This window comes from Vulpes lagopus, chromosome 8 (assembly GCF_018345385.1).
Source record: "Vulpes lagopus strain Blue_001 chromosome 8, ASM1834538v1, whole genome shotgun sequence".
Classification (NCBI taxonomy): Eukaryota; Metazoa; Chordata; class Mammalia; order Carnivora; family Canidae; genus Vulpes; species Vulpes lagopus.
In genome coordinates, this window is record NC_054831.1 from 34,293,979 (window position 1) to 34,313,998 (window position 20,020).

General features: G+C 35.8%; 1 protein-coding gene and 1 non-coding gene across 9 annotated transcripts in view; one reads left to right on the top strand and one right to left on the bottom strand.

Annotated features, from left to right (window-relative positions):
• The window catches only part of ZDHHC20 (zinc finger DHHC-type palmitoyltransferase 20), a 73,798-nt gene that overhangs the window by 24,187 nt on the left and 29,591 nt on the right, over nt 1-20,020 (bottom strand). For 7 of the 8 annotated variants that reach the window (XR_005989406.1, XR_005989405.1, XM_041766257.1 and 4 more), the window contains exons 3-7: nt 18,323-18,426; nt 11,776-11,896; nt 3,344-3,413; nt 1,908-1,940; nt 1,185-1,305 (exon numbers count right to left, since the gene is read on the bottom strand). Coding sequence is in view for 6 of the 8 variants with exons in the window: in XM_041766257.1 (XP_041622191.1) it covers nt 1,185-1,305; nt 1,908-1,940; nt 3,344-3,413; nt 11,776-11,896; nt 18,323-18,426 (449 nt within the window). In the remaining 2 variants the exon portion in view is untranslated. The remainder of the gene's footprint in view (nt 1-1,184; nt 1,306-1,907; nt 1,941-3,343; nt 3,414-11,775; nt 11,897-18,322; nt 18,427-20,020) is intronic. The other variant, XM_041766253.1, reaches the window with a different exon arrangement.
• Nucleotides 8,672-8,778, top strand: LOC121498316. The gene has a single exon (XR_005989709.1). It is a non-coding gene; the product is annotated as a U6 spliceosomal RNA (small nuclear RNA).

The window sequence follows — 20,020 nt, forward strand, 5'->3', positions numbered from 1 at the left end:
CTAACCAATCCAGAGTTCATACTCCAAACCACCTCCTCTATCTGACTATTACAATTCAGGAGGGAGAGGGAAAGGGACCAGCAGACTGACCCAGGTGCCTCCAAAGCACTGCTTTTAAATAAATAATCAGAAAATCAGAAATCATAGGGGCACCTGTCAGTCAGTTGAGCATTGAACTCTTGGTTTTGGCTGGGGTCAGATCTCAGGGTCCCAGGTCATGAGACTGAGCCCTCTGTAGGGCTTGCAGCACAGTCTGCTTGTCCCTCTCCCTCTTCCCCTGGTTCATGTACATGGATGCATGCACACTCTCTCTAAAATAACTAACTAACTAACTAAATAAATAAATAAACAAACAAATAAATAAATAATATCTTTAAAAAAAGATGTTAAAAACATCTTTTAAAAAAGATGTTATCTTTTTTTAAAAAGATAAATAAATAAATAAATAAATAAATAAATAACATCTTTAAAAAAAGAAATCATGAAAATACTGCCTTATAAATATAAAACTTTGATTTGATAAAAACGGTTATAATGAGAGACTCTTAACTACAGGAAACAAACTGAGGGTTGCAGCAGGGGAGGTTGGTTGGGGGATGGGCTAATTAGGTGATGGGCATTAAGGAGGGCACATGATGTGATGAACACTGGATGTTACACAAAACTGATAAATTATTGAACTCTACATCTGAAATTAATGTACTATATGTTGGCTAATTACATTTTAAATAAAAAAGAAAACAGGGTTATAAGATATAAATTGAAAATGGAAAAAAAACATTTACAACTCATGTCAGAAAAGGATTAACATCTACAGAGGCAGGAATCAGATTAGTGGTTATTTGGCGTATTGGCAATTTCATTTTTACTACTGTAAAACTGCAGTAAGTCTTTTGAACTCAAGTAAAAGCAATTACTTCTCTAAACCTGATAGGTCTCTACTGTTAGAATATTACTGAAAATATTGTCATTTAAAAAAGCTCACTATATCCTATTTAATATCCATTTATTTACAAATAAACATATGAAGGTAAACTAATCCCATCTGCTTTCTGATCCATTATAAATTCTACCTAACAAAACTGAAATAAAGTGCATCGACTTATAAAAAAGAATGAATTCTTTATGAATATAGAATCTTAAAAAGTCTTAAATATATGTTTTAAGATAGAAAAAAGACTTACCGTCCAGAATTTTATAAAGTACTGTAAAACTGTTGTAGCCACGAAAAGGCAATATAACAAGGAATATAATAAAAACAGCAGGAAGAATTTGTAATTAGAAAATCCCACACAGTTATTCACCCTAGAAGAATAAAGAAAGTCACACTGTAAAAATAAGACAAATCACAAACTCTCAGAAACAACATGATGGTGTTTGCAAGGGGCTAGAGGGGTGGTAATGGGTACAGAATTTTAGTTTTGCAAGATGAGAAAGTTCTAACGATTGGTTACCCAATGTGAACATACTTAATACGACTGAACTACTTAGAATTGGTTAGATGGCAAGTTTTAATGTTATTTTTTAACTATAGTAAACAAAAACAACAATACATATGACAGATTAAAAAAATCATTATTACTTAGAAATGGGTCATTTGGGAAGTATGGAGCAGTATCTTTTTAAATTGTGGATGTGTGTTTTTAATAAATTCTATGAGGAATCTGGAATTTTAATGTTACTTCCTAATATATACTTATTTGGGTTAATATCAGAGTATATATTTAAGGGAATACATTTAATATAAATATGTATATATATAATTGGGACTAGATCAATATTGAGTAATTAACTGAATTGACCTTAGAAATTTATGAATGCTGAGGTAAGCATTCATAAATGCGTACTCTCAATTCTCTCCTACAACCTTTCCACCCCATGTGATTTCCTCTATTTTTTATACATACCAAGGACAGTGATGATCCATCTTAAGAATACACCTAAAAAACAAAGTGTAAGAAAATCCTTGCATAAAAATTCCCTGAATTCTAATTTCTCATAATTTTCTCTGTCTTTGGCTTAAATTTTTATCTTTACAAATAATATCTTAGAAAAGCCAACTAAGGGTACCTGGGTAGCTCAGTGGGTGAAGTGTCCGACTCCTGATTTCAGCTCAGGTCATGAGCTCAGTTTGTAAAACTGAGCCCCACACTGGGCTCCACACTGGGCATAGAGTCTGCTTCAGATTCTCTCTCCCCCTTTCTCCCTCTCTCAAAAAAACAAAAACAAAAAAACAAAAGCAACAAAAAAACTAACCTAGTAAACACTAGGTTATAGAAAACTTCTGGTATTTCCACAAGGCCTTTTATAGTTAAAGGATGATTTTTAAAAAAAGATTTTATTTATTTATTTATTCATGAGACACACACACACACACACACACACACACACACACACACAGAGGCAGAGACACAGACAGAGGGAGAAGCAGGCTCCATGCAGGTAGCCTGATGTGGGACTCAATTCCAGGTCTCCAGGATCACGCCCTGGGCTGACAGCAGGCCCTAAACCGCCAAGCCACCCGGGGTTCCCTAAAGGATGATTTTTAATACTGGGAATTAAGCTACCAAATGACACTGTAATATGATATGGTACATATAGCACTAGGTAATTAGATAGTACAAATTAGCTGAGAGAGATAAAATGAAATACAGAATCCCTATGCTATTTTAATCATATGCAACACATAAAAATAAAACTTTAGGAACAAATACGTTAAATATTAACAACATTTGGGCATCCACTGGGAGTCTTGGAACAGCTCCCCAGGTGGCTAAGAGGTGACTGCTGCAACATAGGGAATGGATAAACTAGTACTCACAATGTTAAACAGCCTAACTAAAATTCAAGGAATAGTAGAGATTCCCAAACTATGGATCTTTTTGTTCAACACACTGCCTTCTCACAAGTACACATACACAAAAAAAATCTTCCAAATTTTTTTGGCAACAATGTCACAGATGGTAATTGAAAACAGCATTTTTGTGGTTAGGTTTTAATATTAACAATAAAAATAAAATCGTCATGATAGTCTGTTTTTTTTAATGATAGTCTTTTTAATCCATCCAGGAAATAAAATTATCTTTCTCAAGGAGTTATAACTTATTTGCTCATCAATATTAAATATCCATCAACTAGCATAGGAACTGTTAACTGAGATTACTTCAAAGTATATTCTAGTTTATATAAATATTTTTGTTAGCCCAGTATACATAGCAAATAAAGGGAGACGATATAGTGTTCTTGTTAAGTATAGAGCATATAAAATGTTCCTTCCTCTTCCATTCTTCTGTCACCAATTTCCAGTACTAGAGTCAAATAAAAACAAACAAGTAATACTTACATGTCACATGCTGAGCAGTGATGTGCCCGGTCAGGTTTAATCAACTGACATCTTTCACAATATCTGATGGCTACATTTAAGAATTAAAAGGAAATTGTTGAAGGACGTACCAAGCTTAGTTAATTTGACGATAAAATTTGCTTTCATTTTTTTTTTACAAATAGTTCTGTGAAATTGATAACAATTTTAAATTAATACCAAAACTCATTAGAGAGCTTCTGAAATCAAAAGGTCAAGAGAAAGAAGGGAAACTCAGAAATAGAACAGTGCCCAGCAATTTTCAGATGAAAAAGGAGATTTATAGCAAGTAAGTGACTTGCACAAGGTCAAACACCTAGTTAGGTAGCATAACTCAGATTTACAAAGTCCTGATTCAAGTTTTTTTCCTATTATAACACAATGTCTATAGTAAAATATCAAAATGAATGTATCTAAACTCTTTAAGGCACCCTGTGCTGTCGAATTGTTTTTAAAATTATACAATAGCTTTCAGAAAAACAAAATGTTTTATCTCCCATTCCTATCCCAAAGAGCAAAACTGAGACCAAATTTTAAAAATAACCCCAAACTTCTTCCCACTCAATTCTAACATATGTCACTGTTGCCCAATTTATATGTTCATTCATTCAAAACATGAGCACCTACAAGATTTCAGATACTATTCTAGGTTTAAATTCCTGTCTTCATAGAACTTATATTCTTTTGGAGGAGATGGGAAATAGTAATAAGTACGTTAACAAAATAAATAGTATATTAGTGATAGGTGCTGATAAGAAAAATAAAGCAGGGAAGGGGAATTGGGATATTGCATACTGTAATTTCAGAGACATTTGAGAAAACTGAAATTGAAGGAAGGGGGTTAGTAAGTCACACTGGGAAAAAGATTCTAAGTAGAGGGACATGCCTTGAGGTGGGAGTGTGCTTAGTTTAAAGAATAGGATAGGGAAGGGTTGGTGTGCTTGGAACAAGGTGAAAATGAGATAGGAGATGATGTCAGAGAGTAACAAGAAATCAGATCAAGTAAGACTTGTTTTCCCAAGTCAGCTCAAGTACTTTGATAAAAAAAAAGTCAAGAGAAGTTCACTGGAAAGAGTTCTATCAGAGTCTGTATATAGTATAGAACCTAAAGTTTCAGTTTTTGAAATTTAAATAAGTGACAAATAGATATCTGAGATTCACCAGGGAAATGTCCCAAGACTTCATAAATCAGAAAGTACCTTAAAAATCATTATTATGGGGCAGCCCCGGTGGCGCAGTGGTTTGGCACCGCCTGCAGCCTGGGGTGTGATCCTGGAGACCCGGGATCGAGTCCCACATCGGGCTCCCTGCAGGGAGCCTGCTTCTCCCCCTCCTGTGTCTCTGCCTCTCTGCCTCTCTCTCTCTCTGTGTCTATGAATAAATAAATAAAATATTTTAAAAAAATCATTATTATGGATGAATAGAGAATAACAACATTATAGTTAGATCACCCTCCCCCCTTCTAGTTCATGCTCTCTCTCCTATGGATTAAGCACTGGGATTGCAAATGGCTGTATGCTGCTGGATCTGGGTAACATGTGATGGCATTATTTTGCCATGTGAATTGGGTAAAAAATGAAAACTTGTTTTCAGGGAAATACTGTTAAAAATGAAACAGATACACAGAAACAAGAAGAAACAAACTGCACTGAGTCCCAGTTTTGGTGTTCCAATTCTGGGTTCCAATTCTTTCTTGTAGTTCTGCTTTTAAGATACAGGAAATACGTACCAATTTCTAATACCATTTCACATTTTTGCGTAGCTTTTTGGAGTGAAAGGGAGTTAAAAAGCTTAAGTTGTTGCCTGTTACTTATGATCCTAATAAACATAGTAATAGTGTAGAAAATAGGTTCAAATAAAAATTTAAATTAAGTATACCCTCTAAAATAGTGCATGGATCATTTTATGTATTACAATCTATTTGGAAGGAAATTTGGCAGTATCTACAAAAATTTAAGATATGTATGTTCTGTGACCCAGGATTTCTACTTTTAGAAAATTCTATAGACATGTTCACTATGGGGGATCTCTGGGTAGCTCAGCGGTTTAGCGCCTGCCTTCGGCCCAGGGCGGGATCCTGGAGTCCCGGGATCAGTCCTGCATCGGGCTCCTTGCATGGAGCCTGCTTCTTCCTCTGCCTGTGTCTCTGCCTCTCTCTCTGTGTCTCTCATGAATAAATAAATAAAATCTTAAAAAAAAGACACATTCACTACAGCATTGTTTTTAATAATAAAATACTATGAGTAACTTGAATGATGTAAATGGCTAAGCATTCTGATATATCTATACAGTGGAATACTATGTGGACTTGAACAAGAATTTTCCATACAAAATACACATGTACCCTAAATTGGAAAAATGCAAATATATCACATAGGAAAAAAAAGACAAATTGTTACATAGTTTGAATATGTAGCACGTTTCACATCTCTAAGGGATAAGAAGACATATATTTTCTCTTTATATATCCCAATAAAATGCATCCACCTTCCAGACTTGAACTAACATAAAAAGAGACAAAGCATTAACTTGAAGCAATGTTGTAAGTTACATCTGCTAAAAGACACTCTTTAGGTAACCAAATTTGCATTGGTATTGTATTGTATTCACTCTAGTTGTTAAACTATATTAATTGTACATAAGTTATGCAATAACCCGCGAAGTGTAAGAGATTTCTGCAAGGATATACAGGGTGCTCCTGGAGAGCAGTGCTGGGGTGAAAAGCAAACTCACTTTTCTCTCTTTTTTTCTGGTAGGCTTGATGCCTAGCATGGAGCCCAATGCAAGGCTTGAGCTCACAACCTTGAGATCAAAACGGAGCTGAGATCAAGAGTTGGAGCCTGAGATCAAGAGTTAGAAGCTTAACTGAGCCACCCAAGTACTCCTCACTTTCTATCTGGAGCCCTAAAATCTTTTTTGAAATGATGAGCATGTATTACTTTAATAATTTGAACAAAAATGTCTTTAAGTTGAAGGGAATACATATAAACATCCATTTAAATGAATAAGCTATACTTTACTGAAGGCTTGTTCTATAATACCTCACCTGGGTTGGACCACTAGGGAGATAAAGCTTTACAATGTAGAAAAAGTAAAGAAAGAAATCTCCTAGTTGATCTCTCCATTCTACAGATGAAAAACACAGCTGAATTAGTGGTAAGATGAAGATCAGGAGTATCTTATTTTCTTCTATACTTCTACTCAAAATGCTGAAGTGAGAATTTTGTCCTGAGATGAAATCAAACTGAACAAACCTTTGAAGAAGACGTCTGAAGGATCTTGATGGCTAAGGAGACAGAGGAACTGAGGAAAACGGAGCAATCAGCAAACTTCAGTTTCTAGTCTTGGGCCCTGACACGAATAAGGCTGCCAATGGCAGAAATAAGCTCAGTCTGAGGAGAGCAGGTAGAGTGGGGCAAGGTGTTTTTCTTTTATTCATTCTCTCATTCATTCAATCAATAAATATTTAGAGAGTTTCTATCATATGACAAAAATACTGCTTTATGGTATTAAATTTTGGATTGGTGAATCTAGTTTTGTAGGTTTGGATAATAGGTCACTCAAGGACAGGTATTCTGGGGGGAGCCAGGTAAGAGGATGAAATAGGACTCCAAGCTCACCTAGTCCCATGGATACATGCAGATAGCAGACACAGTAGTGTAACTAACCCAGAAAACAAACCAAGCTGGAAATACCAAGTTAGAACACAGATGCCAAGAAGAGTGATAAAGCCTAGAATAATGGCTATTGGGTGCTCTAGGGGAAAGGTCTGCAGCTTCTTCCATCTGAAACATTAGGAAGGATGCTGCAGCCCTTGTGCAGCTAGACTGTAGGCCTCTAGATAGACAAGTGATCCTTGTGTGCAGCTACAGCTTCACCCTTTTGCCTGAGATACAAGAAAGGGTTTGGAATGCAAATAAGTGCTAGTGTGACAATGCCCTTGAATCTGTTATAATTCATATTAAGAAAAGTGAACTCATTCCTGAAAACTATTTAAAAAAAAAAACTGAGACACAATAAACTAATGATCACAATATCTTAGTGTCAGAATTCCAGAGGTGAAAACAAAAGCCAAAGGAAAACTATGAAAAGAATGAGGGCAAGGCACCCTTGTGAAGCTAAGAAATAGAAAAATTAAATTTAGGAGGAAGAATAAGTAATTTAAAAATCAGAACCAGAACCAGAATAGAAAAGCACAAACAGGAAAGCTTTTTAAGAAGCCAGGATGACAAAAGCCACTGAACTTGGGTAGGGAGACTGGAAGTCAGTTGCCTGGAATTAGCTGGAAAGGAAAAGAGGTCTTGGTGAAGACAACTTATAAGAGGACCTAACTTGTGTAGCCCCAGTGGCTCTGGGTTTAGCATGGCTCGGCAGTTTAGCACTGCCTTCAGCCTGGGGTGAGATTCTGGGAACCCAGGATTGGTCCGCGTCAGGCTCCCTGTGTGGAGCCTGTTTCTCCCTCTGCCTGTCTCTTTGTGTCTCTCATGAATAAATAAATAAAATCTTAAAAAAAAAAAGGAGGATCTAATTCAAAGGGGAAAAAAATATAATGGTTAGAACAGCATCCAAAATAAATTGCTGTTGTTTTTAAGAGAGAGATATACTTTGATGTATACCTGAGAACAGAGGGAAGAAACTGGTTGTGATTTATTAACTGAAGAAGCAAGAGTTATAGGAGCAAACCGGAGAAGGTCAGCAATCTTTATGTAAATATGAGAAAGGATGAGGGGGGCGCTGGGTGATGCAGTCGCTTAAGCCTCCAATGCTTGGTTTCAGCTCAAGTTGTGACCTCAGGGGTATAGGACTGAGACCCATGTTGGGTTCCCCACTCAGCTCGGAGTCTGCTTAAGTCTCTTTGTCGTCTACTTCTCCGTCTCCCCCTCTCCCCTGTTCTCTCTCTCAATAAATAAACCTTAAAAAAAAAAGAGGGACGAGAACAGATACCAAGAGGAAACTGATATGCTCTGGAAAAGCCAATCTGTAAACGTGCACCAGCGAAACATTGTCCTGAAGGCAGCAGGGACTATGTCACCAGTTAGGTTTGATGCTAGTTCTTTCATTTACTAGCCTGTGACCTTGGGTCAGTAAATTTACTTTCTATGAGCCTCAATTTCCTCTTCTGTAAGTGCAAATAAAACAAAGTGCAAACGATTATTGTGCAGATTAACTATAAATCTTCTGGAACATATTTTCTCAATAGAAGGTGTTATTAGGATAATAGTAATATTTCTGATAAAATATAAAGTCAAACCATGATGGGGAAAATCAGTGAAGGAGAAAATACTAGGGAGATTTAAAAGTGCATAAACAGTGCTCGCTTTGACAGCATATATACTAAAATTAGCAGGATACAGATAAGATTAGCATGGCCTCTGCATAAGAATGACATGCAAAAAGTGCATAAACAGCCATTATGGAGAATACCCAGGAAGAGATTCATTCAACAAATTTATTAAACAAAAACCTACTGAGGGGCTATTTAATGAGACACTTTGTTAGAGACTATGGGAGAAATTCCTGACAGCCAGACAAGGTCAAGGAGGTAAAACAGAAATAACTATGAGACAGTTATTTGTGACCTACAAGGTACGAACTTGAGAAGTTCAGAGCGGATTTTATTTATTTATTTATTTTTTTCAGAGCAGATTTTAAAAATCACTTCCTGGGGTGCCTGGGTGGCTCAGTCGGTTAATGTGACTAACTCTTGATTTCGGCTCAGGATACCATCTCAGGGTACTGGAATGGAGCCCCAAGTCAGGCTCCCCAATCAGCAGGGAGTCAGCTCATCTCCCTCTCCCTCGGCTCCCCCTCCCACCCCGTGTACATGTGCAGAGCTTTCTCTCTAAGATAAATAAATATTAAAAAAACATAAAAATCACTTTGTGTTCAACTGAATACAAATGGATAAAAAGCAGCAGACATTTGCTTAAAACTTCAAACTAGAGAGGAAAACATAATCATCCTAGGCAGAGAAAAAGACATCAAAAAAGGTGGGGAAAGACGAGTAATTTAGCACAGAGCTGATGCAAGGAAACAGTGTGGGACAAAGCTAGAGAGACATGTCAGTTGAATCCACATCGTGGAAGTAGAAGGTCTAGAAAAACTCATTCTGTTTCTTGAATAGATGATAATTTGTCCACATGGTTCAAAAAGCCCCCCAAAAAACTGAGTGAAAAGCCCCCCATCCCTGTTTCTCAGCCACTAATTCCTCTCTGTGGAGGCAGCTCTATCACTTTCATTCGTTTTTTGGTCTGTGAAAGGTCTACTTTCTATAATATGTATTTCTGTAATTTTGTTTTTTAAAGAATGAATATTGTTTCCATAATAAGAAAAAAGAATAAAACTCCCCAAAGTATGGAACTCTAAGCAGTAGAAATGCAGTATAAAATGGTGCTCAAGAGCTGGGACTCTGCCTGTAATCAGAAGGTAAGCTATAAATCCAAGATCTTATCACTTGAGGACTATGGATACCTAATTCGTGCCTCATTTCTTCATCTCTAAAATAATGTGCAGCACCTCCCTCAGAGGTGTCCTGAAGATTAAATGATCACCAATAAAATATGTGGGATAATTCTAGTGTAACTGAATAGACAAAGGGTATTATTCAGATTACAGGAAAGCCATTATAATGGCTTTATATAATGGAAAAATAATAAAGCCTTTAAGTGCAAAGATTTTACATCAGTGCCTATTAACTATTCGAGGCACGCATACTGCTCTGAAAATCAAGATAATCTCAGATTATCTTGGTATGAGCAGGTTACTCTGAAAACTACATGTACCCGCAACTTTGCATATTATCTCAGAATTCATAAATTCTCTGAAATCTTGGACTTTGGGTTAAGAACATCTAATCTGCAGAACTATAAGTACAAATAATTATTATAAATCAGACTTTTCCTAATTGAATATAAAAAAAGAATATTTTATATTAGCTATCATTTACTGAAAATTCATTATTATATATCAAGATCTACACTAAATGTGTATCTCACTTACATATCTTATTTAATACTTCCACTAACCCAAAGATATAGATATTCTTATCCTCATTTTAAAATAAGGAAACAGAAGGGTGCCTGGGGGCTCAGTCCGTTAGGCATCCAACTCTTGATTTTGGTTCAGGTCATGATCTCAGAGTTGTGAGATCGAGCCCACATTGGGCTCCATGTCAGGTGTGAAGCCTGCTAAAAATTATCTCTCTGACCCCGACTTGGCCCCCCACAACTTGTACTCTTCTCTCAGAAAAATAAAAATAAAAAATAAATAAGGAAACAAGAACTTAGAAAGTCAGTGACTCACTACACTAGTAATGGGAAAGCAGAGGTCTGATCTGAAATTTGTTTTTTGTTATGTACAGCAATTTATTAGTCATGCAAAAACAATAGTATTAAATGCACGAAAAATTTAACAAATATCCCCTCCTAAAATCTTGTAAGAACTTTATAATTCCTTAGTCACCACTTGACCATAACTACACAAAGGTAAAGCTCCTCTTCTTTCTACTTGGAGTTGAACAGCACAGTGGGTTCTAGAGCAAGAGCACCTACATTTAAATCCATTTTTTCCACATACTATCTATATGACCTTGAACAAGTTATAAACCTCTCTGTGTCTCAGTTTTCTAAGCACTCATCTGTAAAATGAAGACAATAGTACCTACCTCACAGGGTTGTTGTGAAGTTTAAATGAGTATGTGTAAAGCACTCAGAATAACTGTTAGCTATTATATGATCCTGTATTTGAACAAACTCATGGGGTATGTAGTTTATAACTTAAAACAATTTCCTATAATTAAGTGACTACATTGGCCACCCATTAACTCATCCGAATTATAAGCCTGTCACCCTAAGAAAAGGAAGGTGCTGCACGAGTCACCTATGTCAATGTAGGCAGTGGGAAATCCCAATGGCCTTGGAATCAGATAAACCTGAGTTCAAATTTTGGCTGAGTATTAGTTTTAAAACTTGAACAGGATTCTTCCCCTTTGGGTCTTTTACTCCTCTCCATTCTAAATTAGCACATTCTTAAAAAAAAAATAAGTTAGCACATTCTTGATTTTTAAAAAAAATTATTCCGTGATAACACACAATATCCAAATTCAAACCAGATTTTCCAAATGATGGTTTGCTAAGACATTTTTTAGCCATGGGGTTGAACTGGAAAAAAACTGCAGAGAAAAGAGGCTCATAGTGAGCTCCTTAAAAAAATCTGTATCAATACATGTACATTATATATGTGTATCTGAAATACCACAGAGGATACAGAACACAGGAAAATCTTGTTTTTGCAGATGTTATTTGTAGCAATCACAATATCCATTTAATTGTCAACTCATGCAGATATATTTTGGCAGAATTAGCCATATTTTAAAAATTCTTTGGAAAGGAAAGTTTAAGACTGATTTTTCTTACTCCTTGAAGCTGATGTGGTGTAGATAGGTAAGTCCCTTGCTGCTCTTCTCAAAATTTCTTGTTGTCTTTCTTGGCTAAATTCCTTTTCATAACGTTCCTTTTCAGAATTGGACAAGTAGAACTATAAAAAGAGAAATAACCATTAATTCTTTTTAATCCCATGAAGTATCATACTCAGAAAAAGTTTCATTCTGAACAGAAAAAAACATTTTCTTCTATGAAGGCAAAACTTATTTTCAAATTTGAGAAGCTCAATCAAGTGTATTTTAGCACAACTACATACCTTTGACAGATTAAAAAATATTTGCCCTCAATACTAATGATGGGAAAAAATACGAACTAGAAAATTTCATCTTTGTTTTTTACAGAAAAAATTAAATATTAAATACCCCCAAAACAAAAAGGGCTTAATATATATTTCCTATTAATAAAAATTTTGATGTTTGAAAATTAGTGTCAAGAAATTTGTAATTTTTGGAAGGATGTCCAAGATTTACTCACTTTGGATAATAGATTAAATCATAGGCATGAGGTCCAGCTATTTTCTGGTCAAGTATCTCAATGAGGTCAACAAGTCATTCTTTTACTACTTTGTTTTAGCTATTAGAAAGCTAGCCAATAGAAGTACTTTCTGCAAAATTATTAAGGACTGTCTCTTTTATAGAGTTATTTCTAGTTTCCATTTCTTAAAGTTTTATTCCCATAGAGTTACCAGCCTGCAGTCCATTTCTTAAATAGCATTTTCCCTACAAAGGACTTGTTTATAGTTGCTCTTCCTGTCATCTCAGTATCTCAAGGACCCTCAGTTTTAATGCCTCTAATTTCATGCAAACAGAAGCTTTCAATCTCTATCAGTCTTTATTTCAGATTTTTTTAAAAACTAAAAATGGCTTGGGACTTGCTTTCATCATATTATATTTTTAACTGTACTGTTTTTCAATTTTTTCAAGCAAAAGCAGGGTTTAGCTTGAAAAGAACTAAAGAGTCATGAATGGAGTTCTATCTTTTTATATTCAAGTATTTTGATTCACCTAACTTGCTACTAAAACTTTCCCATATTCTTGATGCCTCATCATCAGTTATAATATTAGCTTATCAGTGCACCCTATCTTGTTACAAACAAGGCAATAGTCTGGCATAGTAGAAAGAGGTCTGGGCTGAAGAAACTGTGATGCCAAGAACCTTGGGAAATTTTCTAAGATCGCACAATTACTGGTAGAACTGATATTAAAACACAGGTCTTTTAAACTCTAGTATGCTTCCCTCTATACTGCTAATGTAAAAGAAACGTTCTTGCTTTTTACAGACTGTTACTCTAACCTGACCAAACACCACAGTTTAGGACATAGAGGAGTCTATTTAGATTACCTTGCCTGGTTCCCACAATCAAATCTTGATGGCATAATAAATCCTCAAATTTACTTCTAAGGCATGAGAAGTAGCACAGACGAATAAACAAGATAAAAAGAAGTCAGAAAAGGTCCCATAATCTTAAACTGAGACTTTGGAGGTCACTCATCTAACCTCCCAGGCATGTAGGAATCTTAAGACGACATTTCTGAGATCCACTCCCTTTGTAAATACTTTCAGGTACTGAAATACTTCCCTACTTTGCAAAATGGCCCATTCTCTCTTAAGAGAATTGTAACTTGTAACTTGTTTGAATGAAAAGTTCTCCTATGACATGACGTGTCTCTGAAGCATTCAGAGTAGAATATAAGAATCATATGGTATGATAATAAATATATACTTGGATAGGATGATGTTCTAATCCAATTTTATAACTTCCTTGTAAAATCTGAACATACTTCCCTGGGCTGTCCTATTTCTAGCCTGTGGTAGTATCCCAGGCTCAACATCATCACTTTTCCTTAAGGACTAATGTTACAAATTATAAAAAAATTAAAATAAAAATCTCAAGAGCCACCAGAATTTTAGATGAGGAATGGAACAAATTTTAAATGGATTAGACCTCAGAAATTACTACCATACATCTAGTTTTCATTAAAAACTACAAAACAGAATTCAAACTATGAAATATCATAAATGCAGTGTTCAGATGGTTCAATTTAAATATATGTTAGATACCCAATTAAGAACTTGGAAAAACAAAAACAAAACTTGGCACTGCTCAAGGTAACAGGAATCCACGGATGAATATTATAGCCTTTGCCTTCAAAAGTATATTCCTACAGTTCAGTAGGAATGTTGGCCATGTCAATAAAGAAATACAACTTACAAATCAGTTTAAGTATAATATGTTACCAGGTATAATAAAAGCTCCCTTAGGAGGGAGTGGAGAATGTCACTGAAAGTCTCTTGGAAGAAGCAGTACCTATACCAGGTTTTGAGAGGTAACAGGAATCTTGCAGGAAAACAAGGAGGGAAAGAGAATCTTGGTAAAGGGAGCAGCATATAGAAAGCACAAATATAGCATGGTATAGTCAGTGCAAAACACTACCAAGTTCCAGGAAGAAGCAGTGCAGATAAAGTTAGTAAGATTTTACTTCATGAAGGGTCTTTCTTGTGTGCCATCCAAATGAGCATGAGATTTATCTTGTAGCTTATTGGTGACCTCTGTAGGATTACCCGAGAAGTGATGGGGCCATATTTTCTTTTTAGAGAGATGACACTTAAGTGATGGAAAATGACTGCTAGGTCTTCATATTTTGCCTTCATTCATATATTTAGCAGTCTGCCTGTTATATACAAGGTCTGAATCTAGGCAATGGGGATACAGCAATAAACAACAAAGATCCTCCTTCAAAAAGCTAATACTTGGGCAGCCTGGCCTGGGTGCCTCAGCGGTTTAGCGCCGCCTTTAGCCCAAGGCATGATCCTGGAGACCTGGGATCGAGTTCTACGTCCGGCTCCCTGCAGGAGCCTGCTTCTCCCTCTGCCTGTGTCTCTGCCTCTCTCTCTCTCTCTGTGCCTCTCCTGAATAAATAAATAAAATCTTAAAACAAAACAAAAAACTAATACTTTAGTGAAAGAGATACTTACAGAAGTCTTAAGTGCCACATCCTCAGAAATTTGTTCATACTACCTACAGTTGTTTTCCCCTGATATCTTTTAGTGTTACACTTTACTACATCATCATGTTCTTTTCTAAAGTTTTGTAAGTTTATCACAATTTATAATTATTTATTTGTCTACTATCTGTCTCTTCTTTTAAAATGTAAGGACTATGTCTTTCTTGTTCTTTTTATTCCCAGAGCCTAGCACACACAGTCTGACAAAGAGTAGGTGCCAAGTACTTGCTGACAAAAAATGAAAAAATACACATATTTATAACTTAACTTCCCTAAAAATGTAGAGTTTTTGCTATTTAGACTCAATCAGTTTTCCTGGGTCTGATTTCCAAATGTTGCTCTAACCTCTCAACTACTGTTAACTTTAGTAGCTACTGCATAGCTTTGTAATTACTCTAAGGAACCAGCTCAGTTGGCACACTGGAAGCTTATTAGAAAGAGAATCCTAGGGGGATCCCTGGGTGGCTCAGCAGTTTAGCGCCACCTTCAGCCCAGGGTGTGATCCTGGGGACCCGGGATCAAGTCCCACGTCAGGCTCCCTGCATGGAACCTGCTTCTGCCTGTCTCTGCCCTTCTCTCTCTCTCATGAATAAATAAATAAAATCTTAAAAAAAGAGAGAAAGAATCATAAACTCCTACTCTTTCTTGGTTGCCACTGCAGCTTAACTTAGCCAGCCTTTGATGATTTAATGATTCATTCATTCAATAGTGAACACTCACTCTGTGCTAAATAATGGGAGAGGGATACAGTACAGGACACCATAAAAATGATCCCTGCTTCAAAAAATTAACAATAAGGTGGTGGATACAAGTCAGTATGGTTAAGTTCTATGACAGGAAGGTAGAGCATGCCATAGCAGGGCCACTGGACAGGCTTTGGGGATCAGCTGAACTTCTAGGAAAAGGGGAACATGAAGGATGGAGTGGATGTAAAGGCTTAAGCCCTATGCTGAATGCTAAATGGATGCAATATGACAAAACAGCAACCAAAATAAATAAATAAATAACATTTAAATGGCACTTATTAAGTGCTATGTATTCTTCTGAGCACTTTACATATTTATAATATATACTATTAAGTATATATTATTATAAATATTACTAATCACATACATGATTAATTTATTCAATACGTACAACAATCCTGTAAGGTATGTACCACTATTGTCCTCACTCTACAGGAAAGCTCTGAGGTGCAGACAGCGGAAGAAAGTCTCCAAAGACACAAAGCTAGTTCGCAGCAGAGGCAGGAGTTGAACCTGGGCACTCTGGAACCCAAGTCTGAATTCTTCACTTCTATACTATACTGCTTCTCAAAAGGATTACCACTTGTTTTTATTCTATTTTTAAAGTTTATTTATTTAAGTACTCTCTACACCCAACATGGGGCTCGAATCCATGACCCCAAGATCATGAGTCGCATTCTCTTACAAGTAAGCCAGCCCATCAACTCTTTTTATTTTTATTTCCTATAACAAGAACTATTTACTTCTATACACTCTATGTTTTCAACAGCCATCACTAGTAGTAAGTGATTAAATAAAATTAGTTCTTTTTCAACTCAGAGCTTAAGATGTAGATGGCAGTTTGTGGGGCGCATGGGTGGCTCAATCAGTTAAGTGACCAACTCTGGGTTTTGGCTCAGGTTTGATCTCATGGTCATGAGACTGAGCCCCGTACTAAGCCCTGTGTTGAGCTCGATGTGCAGTGGAGAGCCTGCTTCTCTCCCTCTCCCTCTGCCCTCCCTGCCACTTGCATAAATGTGCTCTCTAAAAACAAATAAATCTTGGAACGCCTGGGTGGCTCAGTGGTTGAGTGTCTGCCTCTGGCACATGTCATGATCCTGGGGTCCTGGGATCTAGTTCTGCATGGGGCTCTCCGCAGGGAGCTTGTTTCTCCCTCTGCCTATGTCTCTGCCCCTCTCTCTCTCTCTCTCTCTCTCTCTGTGTCATGTCTCTCTCTGTGGGTCATGAATAAATAAATAAAACCTTAAAAATAAATCTTAAAAATAAAGAAAGATATGGATGGCAGTTTGTAACATAACTTTAAGAGTTGACTAATTATTACCAAATGTCTGATGAATACATTTGAGGAAACACCGTTTGATTGATTGCTCAACCCCTTAAAACAAGAGCACCCAATAGAACAAAAACGGGCAAAAGATTATGTAGCATTTCCTACTTAATGCTGAATGTACACACAACATAGGATCCAGCAATTCTAATCTGAGGCACCTACCCAAAAGAACTATAAATATACACATATGTGGGTATGTATGTAAATATATACATAGGTATATGTAATAGGATGTTAACAGCAGCCCTATTTGTAAGAGCCTAAAACTGGAAGACACCCAAATGCCCCTGCCCATCAACAGCAGACTAGCTAAATAAGCTATTATTTACCACAATTGAATACTAAACAATAATGAGAATGAATGCTCCACAAGTACATGCAACAACATGGAAGAATATTAAAACAGAATGTTAATGAAAGAAGCCAGAGACACAAATAAACAAAGTATATGACTCCATTTATGTAAAATACAAAACCAGGCAAAATGAACTGATGCTATTAGGGGGCAGGAAAGTGGGTTTGCATGGCTGGAAGGAAGCATGAGGAGGCTTATGAGATACTGGCAATGTTCTGTTTCTTCAGCTTGGTGGTGGTTACTCAAGGGTGTTTTGGTTTGTGAAAATCCATCAGGTGTACACTTATATATACTTTTGTGTATATATGTTTTATAAAAGTTATAAAAGTTAAATAAAAGTTGATATTATTTTTAAATATGGTCTATAACTTTTAAAGAATTTTGATGAATTTTATGGAAGTGGAATAATTATCATCATCTAATATTTGAAAACAGGCACTATTTTCCAACGAGAAAACGGAGGCTCAGAGACATTAAGTAATGTGCTAGAACAGAAAATCAAACTCAGAGAATCCTAACACCAGAGAGTACATTCTTAGCTATCTAGTTATAACAGATTTCAGTCAGCTATGTCCAGGTAAGAGAAACACTGGTTTTAATACTCTACATAAATATTTCCTCACATTATTTTCCCAATGGAACCTCAAATTAGAAGAAACATATGCCATATTAAAGCCTAGACAGTTTCCCACAATCAAAACTTTCTTTAGTTGTAGCATATTTGTTCAGGCCTGAGAAAATATGTTAAGGTGTCCAAAAGTATACTCTACTTTTCTAACTCTATTCTGTCCCTTAAGATTTTTTATTTCAATAAAAAAAGTAAAGTATGTCTTTAAGAATATACAGCATGGCAGAAAAATACCAGTATTAAGTAAACTATTATCAGTCATTCAGTGCACTAAGTCAGTGGGTTTTATCTGAGTCCAGACTGAAGACTCACATTCACAATGTAGAGTCACCAAGCAAGTTCATGAACAGAAACAGAACAAATGCATTATGTAGTAAAATGTTAACCAAGGTATCATAGGGAAAATAATTCCATCATTAGCTACAGCATTTGGTAATTTACCAACATTAAATTTACCTCTTTGGAGGGGGAAGCGGGAGATGTGAAAATTGTCATCCAATAGGACCATACAAACATAACAAAGAACAGATGGAAAGCCACAAGGTAAACAACGGCCTTTCCTGGTAAATAAAAACAAACAACATTTCATTGAATCCAGGTGAAAGCAGGAAAAAGCATTACATTAAAACACAATATTCAGGGTCAGGAGGCTTAATCCAATAAATATCTTAATTAAAACTATTGAAGACATCAAATTTATAAACTCCTTTATCTGAATGATGTAATATTACAGATATGAGGAAACATTCAGTTCCTACACTTAAGGGTTATCAGCTTGGTTTATAACCAATGACTATAGTCTGAGATGATATTTGATTTTATTAATAAACTGCTGAACATTGAACAAGTTGAAACCCTCCTTCACTCACTGTATTTCAAGATCTTCCTAAAAGTTACATTTTAAAATGACTTAAAAATTACTTAAAACAGATTTTATCACTATGAACATTAATTAAGTCCAAGGAACAAACTGAAAGTAATAAAGGAAGTTCCCATCACTGTGAATAATGAGTAATCTGAAAAACTCAGTTTCTGGATTTTCCAGAAATGTTATGCTAAATTTCATTCTCCTTTCAACACAGGGTAACAAAAAAATTCTAGCCATTTAAAATTTCTGCCATAATTGTTTCACAAGTGGATTAGTGTGGCATTCTAACATCTTTCTCTCCAAATATTAACTCATCACTGATATACAACTTAGAGCTTTTTGTTGTGTTCCACAGTTTTTCTACTTGAAAGAAGTAGGACTGGTTTTCATAGGGAACAAGAACTATCTACCAGATGTTTAGACTCTTTTTCTGTTGGAATGAGGCACCACAAATCCACTGAAGAAAACAAAGTAGACATAAGCTTCAAAGTTTGAAATTCTACTCATTTTTAAAGTTCAGATCAAATATTAATCCTTCTAACATAAGCCTTCTCCATTACTTTTAGAATTCATTACCTCTTCATGCTATACTCCTCCTCCCAATCTGCTCAGACTTCAATAAAACACTTCATCTGTTTTATTTTATTTATTTATTTTTCTCATCTGTTTTATTAAAGTTAGTTGCTTAACACTGATTACCTAATATGTGCAAAACATTTAAAACAGTGCCCGGCATATAATAAATCCTTAATAAATACTGGCCATTTTTTAAAAGTAATCTCAACACCCAATTGGTGCTCAAACTCACAACCCTGAAGATCAAAAGTCACACACTCTACTGACTTAGCCAGACAGGCACCGCAATACTGGCTATTAGTAGTAGTAGTAATAACCAAGAATTTTAATTTCCCTCAAAATCTGGTTCTGTTTGCACATTCCCTATTTCCATGTTTCCAAAGTTTAAGGAATGATAAAAGTTTTCACTGGTCTGTAGTGAAATGACATTAAGAACAATGCAGTGAAGTTTTTATAAAGCTAAGATGTACTCGATTCAAAGTACTATTCTTTCTTTGGTCTGAGGTAATTTTTCCGTTCAATTTTGGTTTTAAAAACTTTTCCTTTAAAATAAACTAATGATAAAAAAAATTAACAACCCGTTGGATTCAGTCTTTTCTTTTGCATTATACTGGTCCATCATGTATGGCCTTACAGACCAGGACCACAAGTCCCACAGTTGACTGGCACAGGAAATCAGGACCCAATAACTCCTTACATTGCACAGCTAA